General features: G+C 48.7%; 1 protein-coding gene across 1 annotated transcript in view; it reads left to right on the top strand.

Annotated features, from left to right (window-relative positions):
• IQGAP1 (IQ motif containing GTPase activating protein 1) overlaps positions 1-17,205 on the top strand; it is a 121,585-nt gene that overhangs the window by 69,979 nt on the left and 34,401 nt on the right. The window contains exons 21-25 of the mRNA XM_060260413.1: positions 6,850-6,921; positions 7,014-7,083; positions 12,569-12,777; positions 13,363-13,518; positions 14,006-14,169. Coding sequence (XP_060116396.1) covers positions 6,850-6,921; positions 7,014-7,083; positions 12,569-12,777; positions 13,363-13,518; positions 14,006-14,169 — 671 coding nt within the window. The remainder of the gene's footprint in view (positions 1-6,849; positions 6,922-7,013; positions 7,084-12,568; positions 12,778-13,362; positions 13,519-14,005; positions 14,170-17,205) is intronic.

Here is a 17,205-nt window from a genome sequence, read left to right as displayed (position 1 = left end):
GCTTCTTCACTCCCTTGCCTAGCAGTTAGGACTTCATTGAGTGGTGCTTAGAAGCAGCCCCCTCCACCCGCAGTAGGCAGCTGGCTTAGGCAGACTCCATTCATCAATAAGTGCTGATCAGGTTTTCCTGCCCAGAATTTTTGCAAAAATTCTATTTATGCATTTAAATCCCATTTAAAGGAAGTAATCAGAGTACCCAGTGGCTTTTGTAGGGCATTGAGAATCAGTAGATGAGTTTGACTCTGCAAGCCTTCTTTGAGCTTCCAAGAACTCCTTGCAGCCTCTTCTGAGGTTTAAGTGCATCGAATATATATTTGTGGATTGGGTTTTTCCATCCCTGCTTGACTTTTGGCTCCTTGGCTCTAGCTGCACTGAGGGAGGATTCCTGTGTATCTTCATCGTGGTCTCTGTGCAGTCCCACACATGGGTCTTGCCCTCGGCAACAGATCCTAACTCAGAGACTCCAAAAGCTCGCTTGAGCGTTATTTTTAGTGTGCTTTCTGGCTCGCCCTGGGGAGCAGGCACCAACTGCGCATGCTTGGAGCGAGTGGAAGGTGCCTCTCCCACTCAGTTTCTTCCTAACTGCCACTTGGACAACACCTACCTCATTTTGTTCCCTCCTTAGCTGGTACTTCTCTTCATCTCTTCGTGTTCCTGTGGTATTGTATTCCTCCTCCTGTATTGTATTTCTTTCTCTAATATTTTCATCCCTATCTGTAAAAAAAAAAAAGGAGACTTATTCTGCGCTTTTCTTTTCTTTTCTTTTCTTTTCTTTTCTTTCCTTTCTTTCCTTTCCTTTCCTTTCCTTTCCTTTCCTTTCCTTTCCTTTCCTTTCCTTTCCTTTCCTTTCCTTTCCTTTCCTTTCCTTTCCTTTCCTTTCCTTTCCTTTCCTTTCCTTTCCTTTCCTTTCCTTTCCTTTCCTTTCCTTTCCTTTCCTTTCCTTTCCTTTCCTTTCCTTTCCTTTCCTTTCCTTTCCTTTCCTTTCCTTTCCTTTCCTTTCCTTTCCTTTCCTTTCCCCTTCCCCCCCTCCTCCCTTGTCCGAGCGTATGGAAAGGAAAACTACTTTTTAAAAGTGCTGCAGATGCGGAACTAAAATTCCATCTACTGACAGTCATTCCCACTGTCTTTTTTGCCTGGGGGAAGCCCACAGGGTTGACTCTTGCACCCACTGTGCTAGTTTTGGCAAACAGGCACGGAAGAACAGGGCTGCCAGACTTCAGAGTTTTCTACTTGAAAAGTCTCTCCGGGTTATGCCCACTTCCAGCGATTCGCCGCCTCCCCCACCTTGAGAGGGAGATTCTGTATCAACCGCTGTAGCATCGCTAAGAAAGCATAAGTCCGACAAATCTGCTTCCCGCCACTCTGAGTCCACTCACAAGTCAAAGAAGTCGAGCTGTCACTTGGAACTATCTGCTTTGGCGTCCAAGAAACATCCGGAATCTACAGCCAAAACCAGCAAGTCTGCTCCTTCAGCTTTGATAGCTTCGGCTTCAATGGCCTCGACTTCGACTTCCACCTCGACTCCGATGGCCTCGACTTCGTCGCAGCAAGCCATCCCAACACTGTTGCCTGCAGAACTCACTGCTCCCACTGACGTCATCACTGAGATGCCCCAGCTCTCTCGATCCGCAGATGTGATTCCGATCCCATCGAGATTCCCATTGCTTCACGGCTCCCTGCCTCTGAATATCCTGGAACCGGACCCTAGGCATCTTTTGGATCCAAACGCATTCCGGGACATTTGGGTTTTTCCCCTGTATAGAGAACCAAGCACATATCGAGATGTCGGGGTTTCTCCCCTGCATAGAGAACTTCGTGAGTCATCCATCCAAGTCTCAACCCAACTTTATCGGGAATCGTCGACTCATTTCTCAACTCGAGACTACAGGACACCTCTCCACAGGGAATTCTCTCACCGCTTTTGTTCACCAATTCCCGTAGATTTCCGTCATGACTACTGCTATGACTACTCCTCGACCTCGAGATCACCTTCGCCTCGGGCTTATAGATTCGCTAGATCTCCCTCACATGAGAGACTTCAGCGCTCTCGGTACAGTGATTACGCTGAGTACAGGCACTCTCGGAGACAGCATGCTTCACCTGCATATGTTCCTTGACTCCAAGCCTTGGTCTCGGCTCTGGCTCCTAGGTCTCTGATCCAAGCTCCTCGTTCACCGATTGCGATAACTTCCTCGGCTTCGATCTGAACCCCTTGCTCACCGGTAGTAACTATGTCTTCGGCTTCTATAACGCATCCAACAGACCCCCGACAAAGGACCGTCGTCTTTAACTCCCAACCAGCCTCTGCTACCTCCAGGCGATTCCAACTCTGAATTGGTGAGTTTTAGGTTCTCCGACTCTGATCAACCAACCTCCCCCGGCTCTGACATACCTCGCCCATCGGATGGAGAAAGACTGCCTTTCTCCATCCGATGGCTCTAAGACCTATCTCAACCTAATTTCCACCATGGCGGAGGCTCTCAATGTCTCTTTACCTTCTGACACCCCAGCGGTCTCTGATGTGGTGCATGACTTAGTGCAATCCGACCTGCCTGCTGGATCTTTACTGCCAATGCTCCCGGTACATCTTGAGGGATTTAAGGAAGCCTGGGACAAGCCAGCCTCCATCGCACCTACTCCTAGAAGGTTTGACTCCCTTTATCGGGACCATGCCCCGGATTCAAAGTTCCTCTCCTCTCACCCTGCTCTCAGTTCTATTATTGTTCACTTGGCTTCGAAGGCAAAACCCTCACGGCACCCTGTTCCACCCAACTAGGAAAGGCGTAAACTCAACACCCTAGCACGGAAAATCTACGGCCTGGCTAACACCAGCTCCAAGATTAATAATTACTTGACCTACCTTTCGGCTTATGTCTGCAACCTTGCCAACCAATTTACACCCCTGATTTCAACTTTACCAGACGCTTCTCAAAAGCTAGCTCATCAACTGGTTTCAGAACTTTCCAGAGTCAGTAAGCAACAAATAAATACGGTTCGGCATGCAGTGTCCTGCTCCTCCAGGACTTTTGCGGCATCAGTAGCACTCCAGTGCCATGCATGGCTTTGCTCATCCAACCTTCAGACTGAATCAAACAAAAGATTGAGGATCTACCATTTGACAGTCAAGGGTTGTTCCATGCGTCCACTGATGAGGTCCTTACTTTCGTTGATGATGGCCGTAAACGCGCTAAACGCCTAGGTGTCACCCAGCAACAGCAGTCCCAAACTTTCAACCGCTCCCGGCCCTGGAAACAGCCTTACCTGATACATCAATGTTCCTCCAAGCAATCAGAATACTGGCATCGAAAGGGACCCCAAGGCAAGCAACCTTACCAGTCCTACCAACAAAAGACACGCCCACTGCCTAAGGAGACTACACCACCCTCCAAACAGTCTCTTTGACTTTCCCTTCCTGCTCTCTCCAGGCCACACAAGGCTTTCTCTGTTCCTCAGGACTTGGCAGAAGATTACCACAGACACCTGGGTACTCACTATAATTCAAATAGGCTACTCCATAGAATTCATTTCGCCCTCTCACCATCACCGTTTCATCTTAACTCCTCCGTCCCTGTTTCTTCATGAGGAAATCCTAGTTCTCCTTTGCAAAGAGGCCATAGAACCAGTTTCCCTCCACCTTCTGAAGACAGGGTTCTACTCCAAATACTTTCTAGTCCCAAAACGAGACGGAGGCAGACATCCAATTCTAGATCTCAGGAAACTCAACAAACAGATAACTTAAAAAAAATTCAGAATGATCTCCGTTCAGTCAGTCCTGCCGTTAATCCTGCAGAACACCTGGATGGCATCCTTGGACCTTCAGAATGCCTACTTCCACATATCAATAAGGCCTAAACACCGGAAATATCTGAGATTCGCCTTGGGTCACCACCACTTTCAATATCGGGCACTCCCATTCGGGCTATCCATGACCCCTCGCATTTTCACAAAGTGCATGGCAGTGGTGGCTGCAGCTCTGCGTCTTCGAGATAGCACCATCTTCCTGTATCTGGACAACTGGCTCCTGACTGCTCAGTCACCTCAACAGCTTGAACGGGACATTCAGGTCACGCTGTCACTTCTAGCATCTATTATTGTTCACTTGGCTTCGAAGGCAAAACCCTCACGACACCCTACTCCACCCGACTAGGAAAGGCGTAAACTCGACACCCTAGCACGGTCTGTGTGTGAACCTTGCCAAGTCACAGCTCACCCCTACCCAGGACCTACAATTCATAGGTATTCGCTTCTGTACACATCTTCATATGGTTTTCCTTCCTCTTCCATGCAGTCTTCAACTCATAGCGACTGCCACTGCTATTCTTCAATCTCCAACTCAACCTGCTGTTGCGTTTTAACGTCCTCTGGGATATATGGCAGCAACTACATCCGTCATCAAATTCGCCAGGCTTTGGATGAGGCCTCTGCAACTTTGGTTTGTCCGAGCCTTCCACCCTCACAGGCAGCCCCAAACCACGATTCTCACTGCACCCAAGGAGGTCCTCCTCTCTCTTCACTGGTGGACCCTTCAGCCCAACTTGCTTCAGGGGATGCCCTTCATTCTGCCTTCCCCTACTGCAAATGTCACCACGGATGCCTCGAAGTGGGGTTGGGAAGCCCACTTGGAGGACAAGACTGTCAGGGGTCTGTGGGCTTCTGCAGAGAGAAAATTCCACATCAACTGCTTGGAACTAATAGCGGTTCACAGGTCCCTTCAATTCTTCCTTCCTTCTCTGACAGGTCGTCATGTTCAAATCACATCAGACAACATGGCAACCATCTTCTACATAGACAGGGAGGAATGAGGTTGACTCTGCCGTCTCTACATTACCCTTTGGAAATGGTGCATCAAGACAACATTTACATCACTGCAATCCATCTACCTGGAGTGGAGAATACTCTAGCAGACTCTCTCAGCTGGGTTTGACTGGACGACCACGAATGGTCACTTAACCCTGCACATCTTCACCACATCTTCCGTTGCTTTGGGAGCCCCAGTGTAGATGTCTTTGCCCCACAACTCAACACCAAATGCCATCGCTTCTACGCAAGGGGGAGCAACAATGCATTCCTCCACATTTGGACGGGAGACCTCCATTACCTGTTCCCTCCATTTCCACTCATCACACGCTCAATCCTCAAGATCGCCTGAGATCAGACAGTCTGCATTCTCATCACTCCGTGGTGGCCGAGACAACCGTGATTCGCAAGACTTCTTCAGCTATCCCGCCACTCCTATTGTCGCCTCCCTGTGGTACCCGACCTCCTCACTCAACATCAAAGTCAAGTCTGGCACCACAATCCTCACATTCTAAGACTCACAGTGTGGAGGATCCGACCATAACACTGCCCCTAGAAGTGCAACACATTATCGTCAATGCTAGGAAACCATCCACTAGACGTTCCTACCTTCTCTTATGGAAGCGCTTTTCCACATATGTACAATCTCATGACATTAATCCAGAAATTGCTCCTATCCTCTTTATTCTACAGTATTTATTGTCATTGCAAGCTTCAGGACTTAGTTACTCTTCACTAAAGGTTCATTTGTTTGCCATCTCATCGTTCCATTTTCCTGTTGATGGTCAGACAGTTTTTTCTCATCTCTTATCTAAAGCTTTCCTCAAGGGACTCCTACGTCTACGTCAGTTAAACCCATCGTTAAACCCATCGTTCCTTCTTGGAGTTTATCCTTAGTCCTAGCTCAGCTTGTTAAGCCTCCTTTCGAGCCCTTAGCATCTGTTGACTTAACGTTTACTTTCTTGGAAGACTGCCCTATTGGTTGCCCTTACCTCAGGTAAACGAGCAAGTGATCTGTGCGCCTTCCGCTCTGATCCACCTTACACCGTCTTCCATAGTTCCAAGGTGGTTCTTTGGATGGACCCCGCCTTTCTCCCGAAGATCGTCTCCCTTTCCACCTTTCAAGTGCTACCTCCTTACCAGCCTTCTCATAACCCAAGGACTCAGGTCAAAGGATACTGCATACTCTTGACATGAAGAGAGCCTTATCCTTCTATCTTGCATGTACACAACCTTTCTGAAAGGACACTAATTTATTTGTAGCCTATGGCAAGCCTCATAAAGGCTCCAAGATATCCACCCAGAGACTTTCCAAATGGGTGTCTAGTGAGATTCGGTTGTGTTATGAGATTGCTAAACAGCCATTACCTGTCGGACTCAGAGCTCATTCTACTAGAGCCGTCTCAACTTCTTTGGCATTTCTGCAAGGAGTATTCTTGGAGGACATTTGTGCTGCTGCAACCTGGTCCTCTCCGTCCACATTCTTCGCTCATTATGTCCTGGACGTTCGTGCTAGATGTGATGCCTCCTTCGGCCAAGCAGTCCTCTGCTCAATTTTTCACTAATACTTCTCCAGGTGAGTGCAACATAGTGCAAGGTGCCATATGTGAACTAACTATTGTATGTGCTTACCAGTTGCCAGCACCCACCTCCTGTGTTTAGCTTGTTAATCACTCATGTGTGGGACTGCACAGAGACCACGATGAAGATAAACAGGTTGCTTACCTGTAACTGATGATCTTCAAGTGGTCATCTGTGCAGTCACACACAACCACCCAGCCTTCCCCTCTGCTGGCTCTTTGTTTTCCTGCACGGATGTCAGTAGCGGCTGGAAGAAACTGAGTGGGAGGGGCGCCTTCCGCTCGCTCCAGGCATGCGCAGTTGGTGCCTGCTCCCCAGGGCGAGCCGGAAAGCGTGCCAAAAATAACGCTCAAGCAAGCTTTTGGAGTCTCCGAGTTAGGATCCGTTGCCGAGGGCAAGACCCATGTATGTGACTGCACAGATGACCACTCGAAGATCAGTTACAAGTAAGCAACCTGTTTTTTCTTCCAGATCCAAGCAATGACCAGGATGCATCAAGCACGAAAGCAGTACAGAAATCGATTGCAGTACTTCCGAGACCATGTAAGATTCTCTTCACTGTTATCCTAAAGCACTGCTTTGTGTCTGAAGTGGAATAATAGGGTGCTGAGGGCTTTTTCTTCTCTTCTGCCCAGATCAATGACATTGTGAAAATCCAGGCCTTCATCCGTGCCAATAAAGCTCGTGATGACTACAAAACCTTGAGTGAGTACTGAGGGGGGGAAGGTGTTCTTAATGCAGCTCATGGGGGGCGCGTTCTGTGGCCTGCTGTGCATGGCAACTGCTGCAATGCAGGCTTATGGGAAGGTGGTTGCAGTTTTGAACAAACTATCGCCTTGACTAAAGTACTGCTGCATTCTGGGTTGCAAGAAGGAGACCATACTGTGGTTTTAAGCTTCTTTGTATGGCCTTCTGTGTGTGTGGCAGTGGACCTGCGCTAGAGGCTGCCTCCTCTGTTCAGGAGAAATGTTAGAGGTCTAAACCAAGGTACCATCCCTGGGCAGGGAGAGAGGTGGGGTCTTGGTAGTTCATGATTCGATCCTTAGGCAAGTAGACAGCTGGGTGGCAAAACTGTGTACTGACCGAATGGTGTCTTGCCTGCCTGATGCGAAGGTAGCAGACATTACGTGTGCTGTAGATAGGCTGATAGTGCTGGGGAGGAGTCAGTGGTCGTGTTGCATGTTGGCACCAATGATGTGGGGAAATGCAGTCATGAGGTACTGGAGGAAAAATTTAGGCTGCTAGGCAGGAGACTTAAGGCCAGGACCTCCAAAGTAGCCTTCTCAGAAGTGCTACCTGTTCTACGTGCAGGACTGGAGAGACAGGTACAAATTAGAAGTCTCAATGTGTGGATGAGACGATGGTGTAGGGAGGAAGGGTTTAAGTTTGTTAGGCACTGGAATGCTTTCTGGAACAAGCGGGAGCTGTACAAAAGAGACAGTCTCCACTTGTCCCCAGATGGAACCAAGCTGCTGGCGCTTAAAATCAAAAAGGCGGCAGAGCAGTTTTTAAACTAAATCTTGGGGGAAAGCCGACAGGAGATGAAATGTCTCTGGTTCAGGAGGACTCATCTCAAAGAGATGAAGGATTAACTGTTACTTTTCTACCGGGTAATGGATCAGAGTTGTCCACTGAGATGGTGACAAACAGTATGAAGTGTCTGCCAAAGTCTCAAGGCAGCAGGAGGAAGGTTGTGGGCCTAGCTTGCTTGGGAAATTATAGACGTTTGTATACAAATGCTAGAAGTGTTCGAAGTAAAATTGGTGAGTTGGAATGTTTAGTGTTGGGGGAAAACAGACATTGTGGGAATTACAGAAACTTGGTGGAATGAGGAGAATCAGTGGGTTGCGGTGATTCCTGGATATAAGTTGTATCGGAAGGATAGGGAGGGAAGGGTTGGAGGTGGGGTGGCTCTGTATGTCAGAGAGGGTATACGGTCCAGTAAGACTGAGGTAAAAAAATTAGATTTCCTTCTAGAAATGCTCTGGGTCGAAATAGAGGGCCCAAAAGGAAATTTAACTATGGGAGTTTGTTATCGCCCACCAAATCAAAAGATAGAGGACGATTATAATATGATGGAAGGATTAAAGATAGCGGCTAAACATAAAAACTGTGTCGTAATAGGTGATTTTAACTAACCGCAGATTGATTGGGTCAATATGTGTTCAGGTCGAGAGAAAGAGATTGGGTTTCTAGATGCTCTCAATGACTGTCCACTTGTGGATCAAAAACTGGCTAATTAATAGGAAGCAGAGAGTAAATGGGCAGTCTTCACAGTGGAGGACGGTAAGCAGTGGGGTGCCGCAGGGCTCAGTACTGGGTTCCATGCTCTTTAACTTGTTCATTAATGATCTGAAGTTGGGAATAAGCAGTGAAGTGGCCAAGTTTGCAGATGACACTAAATTGTTCAAGTTGGTGAGAACTAGAGAGGATTGTGAGGCACTCCAAAGGGATCTGTTGAGGCTGGGAGAGTGGGCGTCAACGTGGCAGATGCGGTTCAATGTGGCCAAGTGTAAAGTAATGTACATTGGGGCCAAGAATCCCAGCAACAAATACAAGCTGATGGGTTGTGAACTGGCAGAGACTGACCAAGAGAGAGATCTTGGGGTTGTGGTAGATAAGTAATTGAAAATGTCAAGACAGTATGCGATTGCAATAAAAAAGGCCAATGCCATGCTGGGAATTATTAGGAAGGGAATTGAAAACAAACAGCCTGTATCATAATGCCCCTGTATAAATCGATGGTGTGGTCTCATTTGGAATACTGTGTACAATTCTGGTCACTGCACCTCAAAAAGGATATTATAGCATTGGAAAAAGTGCAGAAAAGGGCAACTAGAATGATTAAAGGTTTGGAACACTTTCCCTATGAAGAAAGGTTAAAACACTTGGGGCTGTTTAGCTTGGAGAAACGGCGACTGCGGGGTGACATGATAGAGGTTTACAAGATTATGCATGGGATGGAGAAAGTAGAGAAAGAAGTACTTTTCTCCCTTTCTCACAATACAAGAACTTGTGGGCATTCAATGAAACTACTGAGCAGTCAGGTTAAAACGGATAAAAGGAAGTCCTTCACCCAAAGGGTGATTAACATGTGGAATTCACTGCCACAGGAGGTGGTGGTGGCTACAAGCGTAGCCAGCTTTAAGAGGGGATTGGATAAAAATATGGAGCAGAGGTCCATCAGTGGCTATAAGCCACAGTGTGTGTGTGCATGTGTATGTGTGTGTGTGTGTGTGTATATATATATATATATATATATATACACACACACACACACACACACACACACACACACACACACACACATATTGGCCACTGTGTGACACAGTGTTGGACTGGATGGGCCATTGGCCTGATCCAACATGGCTTCTCTTATGTTCTTAAACGAAAGCTTTAGCTGGAACAGAGTAACGAGGGGATTGCTGGAGTGAAAAGGGGCTTCAGGAAAGCAGGTTAATACCTATAGAAGCTGGGTAGAGAGGCTTCAGGCTAATACCTGGGGAGGTTTCAGGCTAATACCTTTAAAAGCTGGGTAGAGAGGGCTGCTCAGCATGGAAACAACGTATCATTATCCTTGACCCCGCGACTGCAACTTGGGACCGGCTCTTGACTACACCCTTGGACACGCTCCCTGTTTGCTTCATGCTTTGGACTTTGGATTACACTTCTGGCTATGATCCGTCTGAACTGAACCCCTATCAGTGAGGAGACCAACTTGTGAACTGCTCTCTCACATTGTCCCTGGAACTCTGCACTAGAGCCCTTGGTTTCTGACACAATTCATGAATAATAACCCGTGGGCTCTGAGCAGATTTTTTTAGTATGAGGTTTTTGCTTCCAGCACCATAAGACTTTTCATCAGTTGATTGGTGGGAGGCCGTCATGGAAGACCAGTGTCTTTTGTCTCCACCTGCAAAGGACTGTGTCGTCTCAGATGTGTCACAGAATTGGTGCAGGGAGGAAGAACTATGTCACATCATAGGGAATGGATTGATGGTGACACATCTGCCTTTGTCACAGAGGATGCATTCTGCAGAGGCTTCCACTCAAAGTACTTCCTCCATCGATAAAAAAAGAGATGGGGAAGATACCCACATTTGATTTTCATGTCCAAAAGCAGCACATTGGAACGATGAGGTTCTCCTACCTGTTGTCTTCCAGTGCTTTAGACCGTGGGGTGCTCTTCTTTCTGGCTGCTAGGAACGAAGCATGTTCTCCCCAGCTGGAAACAACCACAGAGGTCAGCCTGCAGGTTGGCAGAGCCCATTGCCAACATTAGACAACTCAGGACAAGTGGAATCGCAGAGTCGGTTGGAACTCAAACCGTGTTACTAGCACTTCAGCCCTGAGCAAAGGGAGCTGATTGGCTGGTTCTCTCTGAGAACATGGCAGCCAAGGCCAGTGCCAGTTGGCACAGAGGGATCAAATCCCACTTCCTGTGGAGCGAACGCCTTCTTCTCTTCAAGTGAGCAGAGACCCACACGGCTGCACTGATGCAACGTAAAGGCTAATGGTCTAAGCCACCAAGAGACCAGTGTGGATGAACAGACTCTAAAACGCAGAGTTCTTCCTGTTGCTAGGGATGATGCATTATAGTGCCTGAGGCTTAGTTTCTGGTCCAGTTCAGAGCCTCTCTTAACCCCCTGGTTCTGTCTAGCCTGAACTTAGACAACCTTTGGCTGGAAGGGGGTAAGGTCTTCTCCAGGGCATGGGGTAGTTTGTTCAACCTCTCCTCTGTTTCTTTCATAAATTCACCCAAATGTCCTTCGTGCCTTCTCGAGAAGGATTCTCCCAAGAACTCCTCATCTGCAAAGAGGCCGGAACATGTCGTGAATGACTCTCCTGCTCTGGCTGTGGAGTTGGATCCCCAGGGCCCCTCTGTCTGGAGCCCCATCAGCTCGAGAACTGGGAAGTTTTCCTTTGTTCATGGGAACACCTAATATTCCCCCAGTGCCTGCTTTTTCCAAGAGACTTCAGGGCACTGGCTGTGCTGATGCTTGAAGGACAGAGACGAGATTGCCCTGCCCTGCATCAGACAGTAGCTTCCCAGTCGAGTCAGGATATTTGTCAGGCTCTCCAGAGAATGCCAAACCCAGTTGTCTCTTTTCTTCCTGAGTCCTTGAGAAACTGTCAGCTGTACAGCCACAAACCGCATCTCCTGTTCGGCATTCGGAGACACATGTTCCAAAGCAATCTATGCATTGAACATGCTCACACCCCAGTTTTGAGGCCTAAGTTGGACAGGCTGGTGGGGCTTATTGGGCCTCTGGAGAGAAAGGGTCCTTTGGTGGAGTGGCTTAAGTAAGTGTTTTGGGTATCTCCCTCTTGATGATGCAGGTAGCTGCCTTGGTAAAGGTGACTGTGGAGAAATGCCTTGTCTCCTGGAGAGGTGGCAAGCAGGCTTTAAAAGTTTATGTATCTGAGCTCAGAGAGAAACAGGTGATGGAGGGGGGGGAGGAAATTAGCCCATTGCATTCCAGGAGCCACCTGGGCTGCCTCCTCCTAAGAAATGCTAATGGATGCGACAGAGGAGCCAATGAGATGAGTCAGCTCATCCCCCTCCTTCAGGCAGGAAGCAGTGGGAAGAGCATTGGGCTAGTCCAGCCCCAGAGACCATCTCCAGGAATGAACTAGAGATTTCCCAGAATGCTTCCCCAAAAGGAGGCTTCCTGGAAACAACAGGAGGAATAGCCTGGACCTAGGTGGGGAGCCCAGATCTGTCCTTGCTTTGCTGTGGGGCATGCAGTGCTGCAGGAATAACTCTCAGAGGCTGTGGCCAATATTCTCAGTGAGGTTGCCTGTTTGGCAGACAATGTTAGATGCACCACAGTCCTTGACCTCGTGTCACAGGACTGATCAGACCCAGGGGCAAGACTCCAGACCTTGTGGGTCCAGATCCCACAGCAAACAGACAGATTCCCAGACAAGGATCCTCTTAAATGAAATAAAGTTTTATTGAAAACAGTTATGCATCCTGGGGTAGATTAGGGCTTCCTGCCTCATGGAGAAGAAGCCCAGCTAATAAGGGATAAGAAAAGTCTGCTTACAGTGAGTGCAAGGAAGAGCCTGCACAAGGGGACTGGAAGAGAATGTGCTAATTGGGTGCATCCCGTATGTGTTCCTGACTCCTGATGGCACATTGAGGTGCAAAATGTGTCTGCTAATAATACAGGCCCTTTCTTCACAGTTAGTGCTGAAGACCCGCCGATGGCTGTTGTCCGGAAGTTTGTCCACTTGCTGGATCAGAGCGATCAAGATTTCCAGGAGGAGCTAGATTTGATGAAGCTGCGTGAGGAGGTTGTGACCTTGATTAGGTCCAATCAGCAACTGGAGAATGATCTCAACCTCATGGACATCAAAATTGGGTTGCTAGTGAAAAACAAAATCACCCTGCAGGTACAGTATGCTGGGTTTTGGAGGAGGACAAGCTTCGGTTCTTGGCCATGGGTAGAAATTGCCCTGCTGGATCCAGCCAGTGGTCCAGTGATATTTGATTGCTCAGCATCCTGAATAGGGCATGCATCTCTGGGTCATGCTCTCCCATCTATAGCACTAGGCAAGCACAAGTCGCCTATCCCAGCGTGTGGAGGTTGTGCCATGCACATGGTCACTGTTAGATCTAAGTGAGCCATTCATAAGACAGGCCGAGTTCTGAAGATCAGTGCTCCCAGGCTCAGCCCTTGGCTTGTCTAGCTTTGGGGAAAACTTTGATTATTTTTCAATGCTCCTGCATTGCCATTTTAATAGCAGATATTTCTCAGCTAGTAAAGAAACGAAGCACCAAATGTGCCACTGAAAATCCAGGCAAATGAATCACTTGACGAATTTCCAAATCTGCACATTTTGAATGCCGTATTATTAGGATTGCCCCTTCCGCTATCATTTAGAGGACATGACAGCAAGAGCTTGTAAGTGTGGATGGGAGGGATCACCTGAGCCGGTCCCGATTTCCTCTCCTGCTCCCCCATTTCTTCTCCGCAGGACGTTGTGTCTCACAGCAAGAAGCTCACTAAGAAGAACAAGGAGCAGCTCTCGGACATGATGATGCTGAACAAGCAGCGAGGAGGCTTGAAGGCGCTGAGCAAAGAGAAGAGAGAGAGGCTGGAGGCATATCAGCACCTTTTCTACTTGCTGCAGGTAAGGAAGGAGGTGCCTCTTTGTGTCTACCCATGAACTGCTGAGACTAGGCTGTCTAGCGAAGAATAATAACAGCAAAAAAGCCAACGGTGCAGCGGGAAATAATTTTTTTTTTGGAACTATGGAAATGCCTATACATTTCATACATTGATTCATCAGGGAATCTACAATGTTATAAGAAAAATACCATTGAGGAGATGTAGGTCATCAGAAACTGTCGGTATACACAATGTTAAAATTACTAAAAAGATCACTAATATTTGAGCTTGGTTAATATTGTAAAGCCCTGGTGAGGCATAGTGTAAGGAGTTCTGGTCAGCCAGACATTTGGATTTTCCCATTTGTTTGTGCCTTCCCTACTTGATGTGGGGCAGGAAGCGGGAGATCATCTGCGGTGACTGTGACAAATGTGTTTTTGTGTCTCTTTCTCCCCAGCAGGCGTTTTTTGCCTATTCATGCGTTTGTCTTCCTCCTCTTTTTCCTTCAGACTAACCCAACTTACCTGGCTAAGTTGATTTTCCAAATGCCCCAGAACAAGTCTACAAAGTTTATGGACTCTGTGATCTTCACTCTGTACAACTACGCATCCAACCAAAGAGAAGAATATCTCTTACTGCGCCTCTTTAAGACAGCTCTGCAGGAGGAAATCAAGTATGTGGTTTTTGGAGGACTTGGATTTTACACCCCTGAGTTCAGTTTCTTTTTACTTGCAAGTATCCCATCACCACCATCAGGTCAGTTTAGGGATTCCCCACTGGGAGAACCAGGACTCCCCAGCTCCCCATCTAAAACATCACTTTGTTAGCCCAGGTCATAAAATGGAATGCCAGGCACCAAAATAATTCCCCTCTCCCCTAATCCCAAGGCATCTCTTTCCCTCCCTTTCTTTTAGCCAGCAGGTGTATAACCAGATGGCCCATACCAGTCAGGTCAAGGGAAGTCAATAGGGCAGGGCAGGTTGATCTCAGTGTAAACTGTGCTTGTCAGAAGAGTCTCCTCTCCCTCTCTCACATGAAACTGCCTTATACTGAATCAGATCTCTGGTTCATCCAAGTCAAACTGGCAGGGGCTGGACTCAGATGGGCAGCAGCTTCCCATGGTCTCAGACAGGTCTTTCCCACCACCTGCTACCTGATCCTGGCACCTTCTGCATGCCGAGCAGGGTGGCAAGCCCAATCAAGCCCTGCCAAAGAGTGAGGGCAGCAGAGGGGGGGGGTGACTCCAACCATGCAAACAAGTGGAGAGCAAGTGATTTTTGGTTTGTGAAGAAGAGCAAGTGATTTTCTCTGGAATTGAGTTCATCTTGCCTTCCCCTCCCAATATTCTCCAGCACCAGCTGCAGCGTACAAGAGGCTGAGCTTTCTTCCCGCCTCACAAAGGAGAAGGAGGCAGCAGCGAGAGGAGAAACCTGATCTTGGTGCTGACTTAGTTCTGCAGGGGGGGAGGGGGGCTCTGCCAGTCAAACCTGCCCAGACTCTGCAGCCCCTTCCTCCAAGCGGGGCCAGTTATGCACCCTTTCATGCGGCGTCGCTAAATGGGAGAACATTGCAAGGCTTCATCGAGGAGAGGAGCTGGGCCTGTGGGGGTGTGAGCATTCCCTAGGTTTCCAGACAAGCATGCTGCAGAAGTGGGCAGGGCTTGGGGGGGGGGGAGACCCAAGCAAGGCAATCTCAACTGCCTGCAGGTGATTTGCTCACAGCGTCAGGTGGAAAGGTGCTTCTCCCCAACACCAATCTAAACACATTGTCACAGATGACAGTGATCGTGCTGAGCCCCCGCCTGAGCCTGCAGCCGGCCCCTCTGATGCCTCGGAAGTTGACAGCTCAAGTCAGCATTCCCTGCACCTGACCTGGCAGCAGCTGACGAGGCACAGCTGCAGACAGAGAGCCTGCCTGGCTCACGGGTAGCTTGACTGAGAAAGTGACTCCACCAGGACTTAGCAACCCATTGTCAAGATGCACGCTTGCAGGGGAGGCGGTGCTGAGCCCTGAGTATTAACAGGAGCTCCACTGCTTGCTAATGAAGGACCACCAGAGACCCATTTAGCCCCTGCTTGGGCTTTCCATGGAAGCAGCAAGTTGCATCTATGACAACCTCACATCCACCCCGGTTCCTGTCTTTGGACCTCGCCCCTGCTTGGTTTTCATGGCTTCCAGACCCCTTGCTTTGGACAACCATGTTCTTAGACCTTTGACTTGGCTCCTGGCTTCCTGACTCAGCTCTTGTTCTGACTCTCCTGGCTATGACTTCAGACCGGACCTGGACTCTGCTCCCTGACCATGCCCAGCCTGTGAAACACATGACCTTCAGCCCTCTTGCCTTACTCCCAAGGCAGCCAAGGGAGGAGCCAGGAGTGCTACCTCCCAATGCCCTCAGAGCCTCCCTCCCTTCCTCCCCCCAGTCTTAGTCAGTGGTAGCAAAGAATAGAGAGGAGTGGGGAGGAGGGCGCTGCCTTCTCTCTCCCTGTGCACGATTGAGGGAGACAGGCGAAAGCAGGCCATGCAGCAGCTCAAGGGAAGGAAGCAGTACACTAGCAAGCCAGTTGCTCATGGGCAGATACGAGCCCTGCACAGCTCCATCCCACAGGCCATGTGCTTGACACTCCTACCCCATTACATGGTAAAATAAGACAGGCCCCTTTTAACTTCAGAAAGTGACCTTTGCCTTGAAGATCTCCCCTGCTCTGGAGGCAAGCACATGGTCCATGGCCTCGTGGCTCCTCTCCTGCACACAGCCGCCAAAAGAAAGAAAGAGTGACATCCCACCAGGTCAGATGGGGTCAGAGCTTTTCCCTTCCTGAGGGTATCTCTGGCATTCTGAGCCCTCCAAATCTATATTCCCCGCTTGGCGAAAACCACGGGGGGCAGGGGGAGACTGGCCCATTTCATTTTCTCTCCTGCTAGATCCATTAGCAGCATTCCTTAAGAGATGCATCTGGAAGGCTCAGCCCCCCCTCCCCCATTCTTAGCTCAGAGGAAAAAATGGTCAAAAGAGGCGTGCCTCATTGCCAGCCTCCCAGGATGCAAGGCGTTTCTCCACACCCTTCGTGGTACTTCGAGCCAGTTTGGCGTAATGGTTAAGTGTGCAGACTCTTATCTGGGAGAACCGGGTTTGATTCCGCACTCCTCCACTTGCACCTGCTAGCATGGCCTTGGGTCAGCCAGAGCTCTGGCAGATGTTGTCCTTGAAAGGGCAGCTGCTGTGAGAGCCCTCTTAGCCCCACCCACCTCACGGGGTGTCTGTTGTGGGGGAGGAAGGTAAAGGAGATTGTGTGCCGCTCTGAGACTCTTCGGAGTGGAGGGCGGGATATAAATCCAATATCATCTTCTTTTGCCACCACTGTATCCTTCTTTTTGAGATACTGTGATGAGAACTGCAGGCAGTATTCTCAGTGAAGCTACACCAAAGCTCTAGACCAAGGGCATTTCAATATAGGCCATTTTATTTCAGTTACTTTCCCAATAATTCCCAGTATGGAGTTTTCCCCTGTCACTGCCATTGCATGCTGTGCTGACATTTTCATTATTCTTTCTGCTACAATCCCAAGTCTGAATCATGCAGCAACAAATTCAGTCACAGTGGCTCCAGTCAATCCTCCCTCTGAGCTGTGGAGCAAAAATTCCGCTTTGTGAGCCGCTGGCATTAAAGTTGTGAGTGAGTGATTTGATTACTGCATCAATCAGCTTG

This window comes from Heteronotia binoei, chromosome 19 (assembly GCF_032191835.1).
Source record: "Heteronotia binoei isolate CCM8104 ecotype False Entrance Well chromosome 19, APGP_CSIRO_Hbin_v1, whole genome shotgun sequence".
Lineage (NCBI taxonomy): Eukaryota > Metazoa > Chordata > Lepidosauria > Squamata > Gekkonidae > Heteronotia > Heteronotia binoei.
This window is presented reverse-complemented; position numbering and strand designations above follow the sequence as displayed.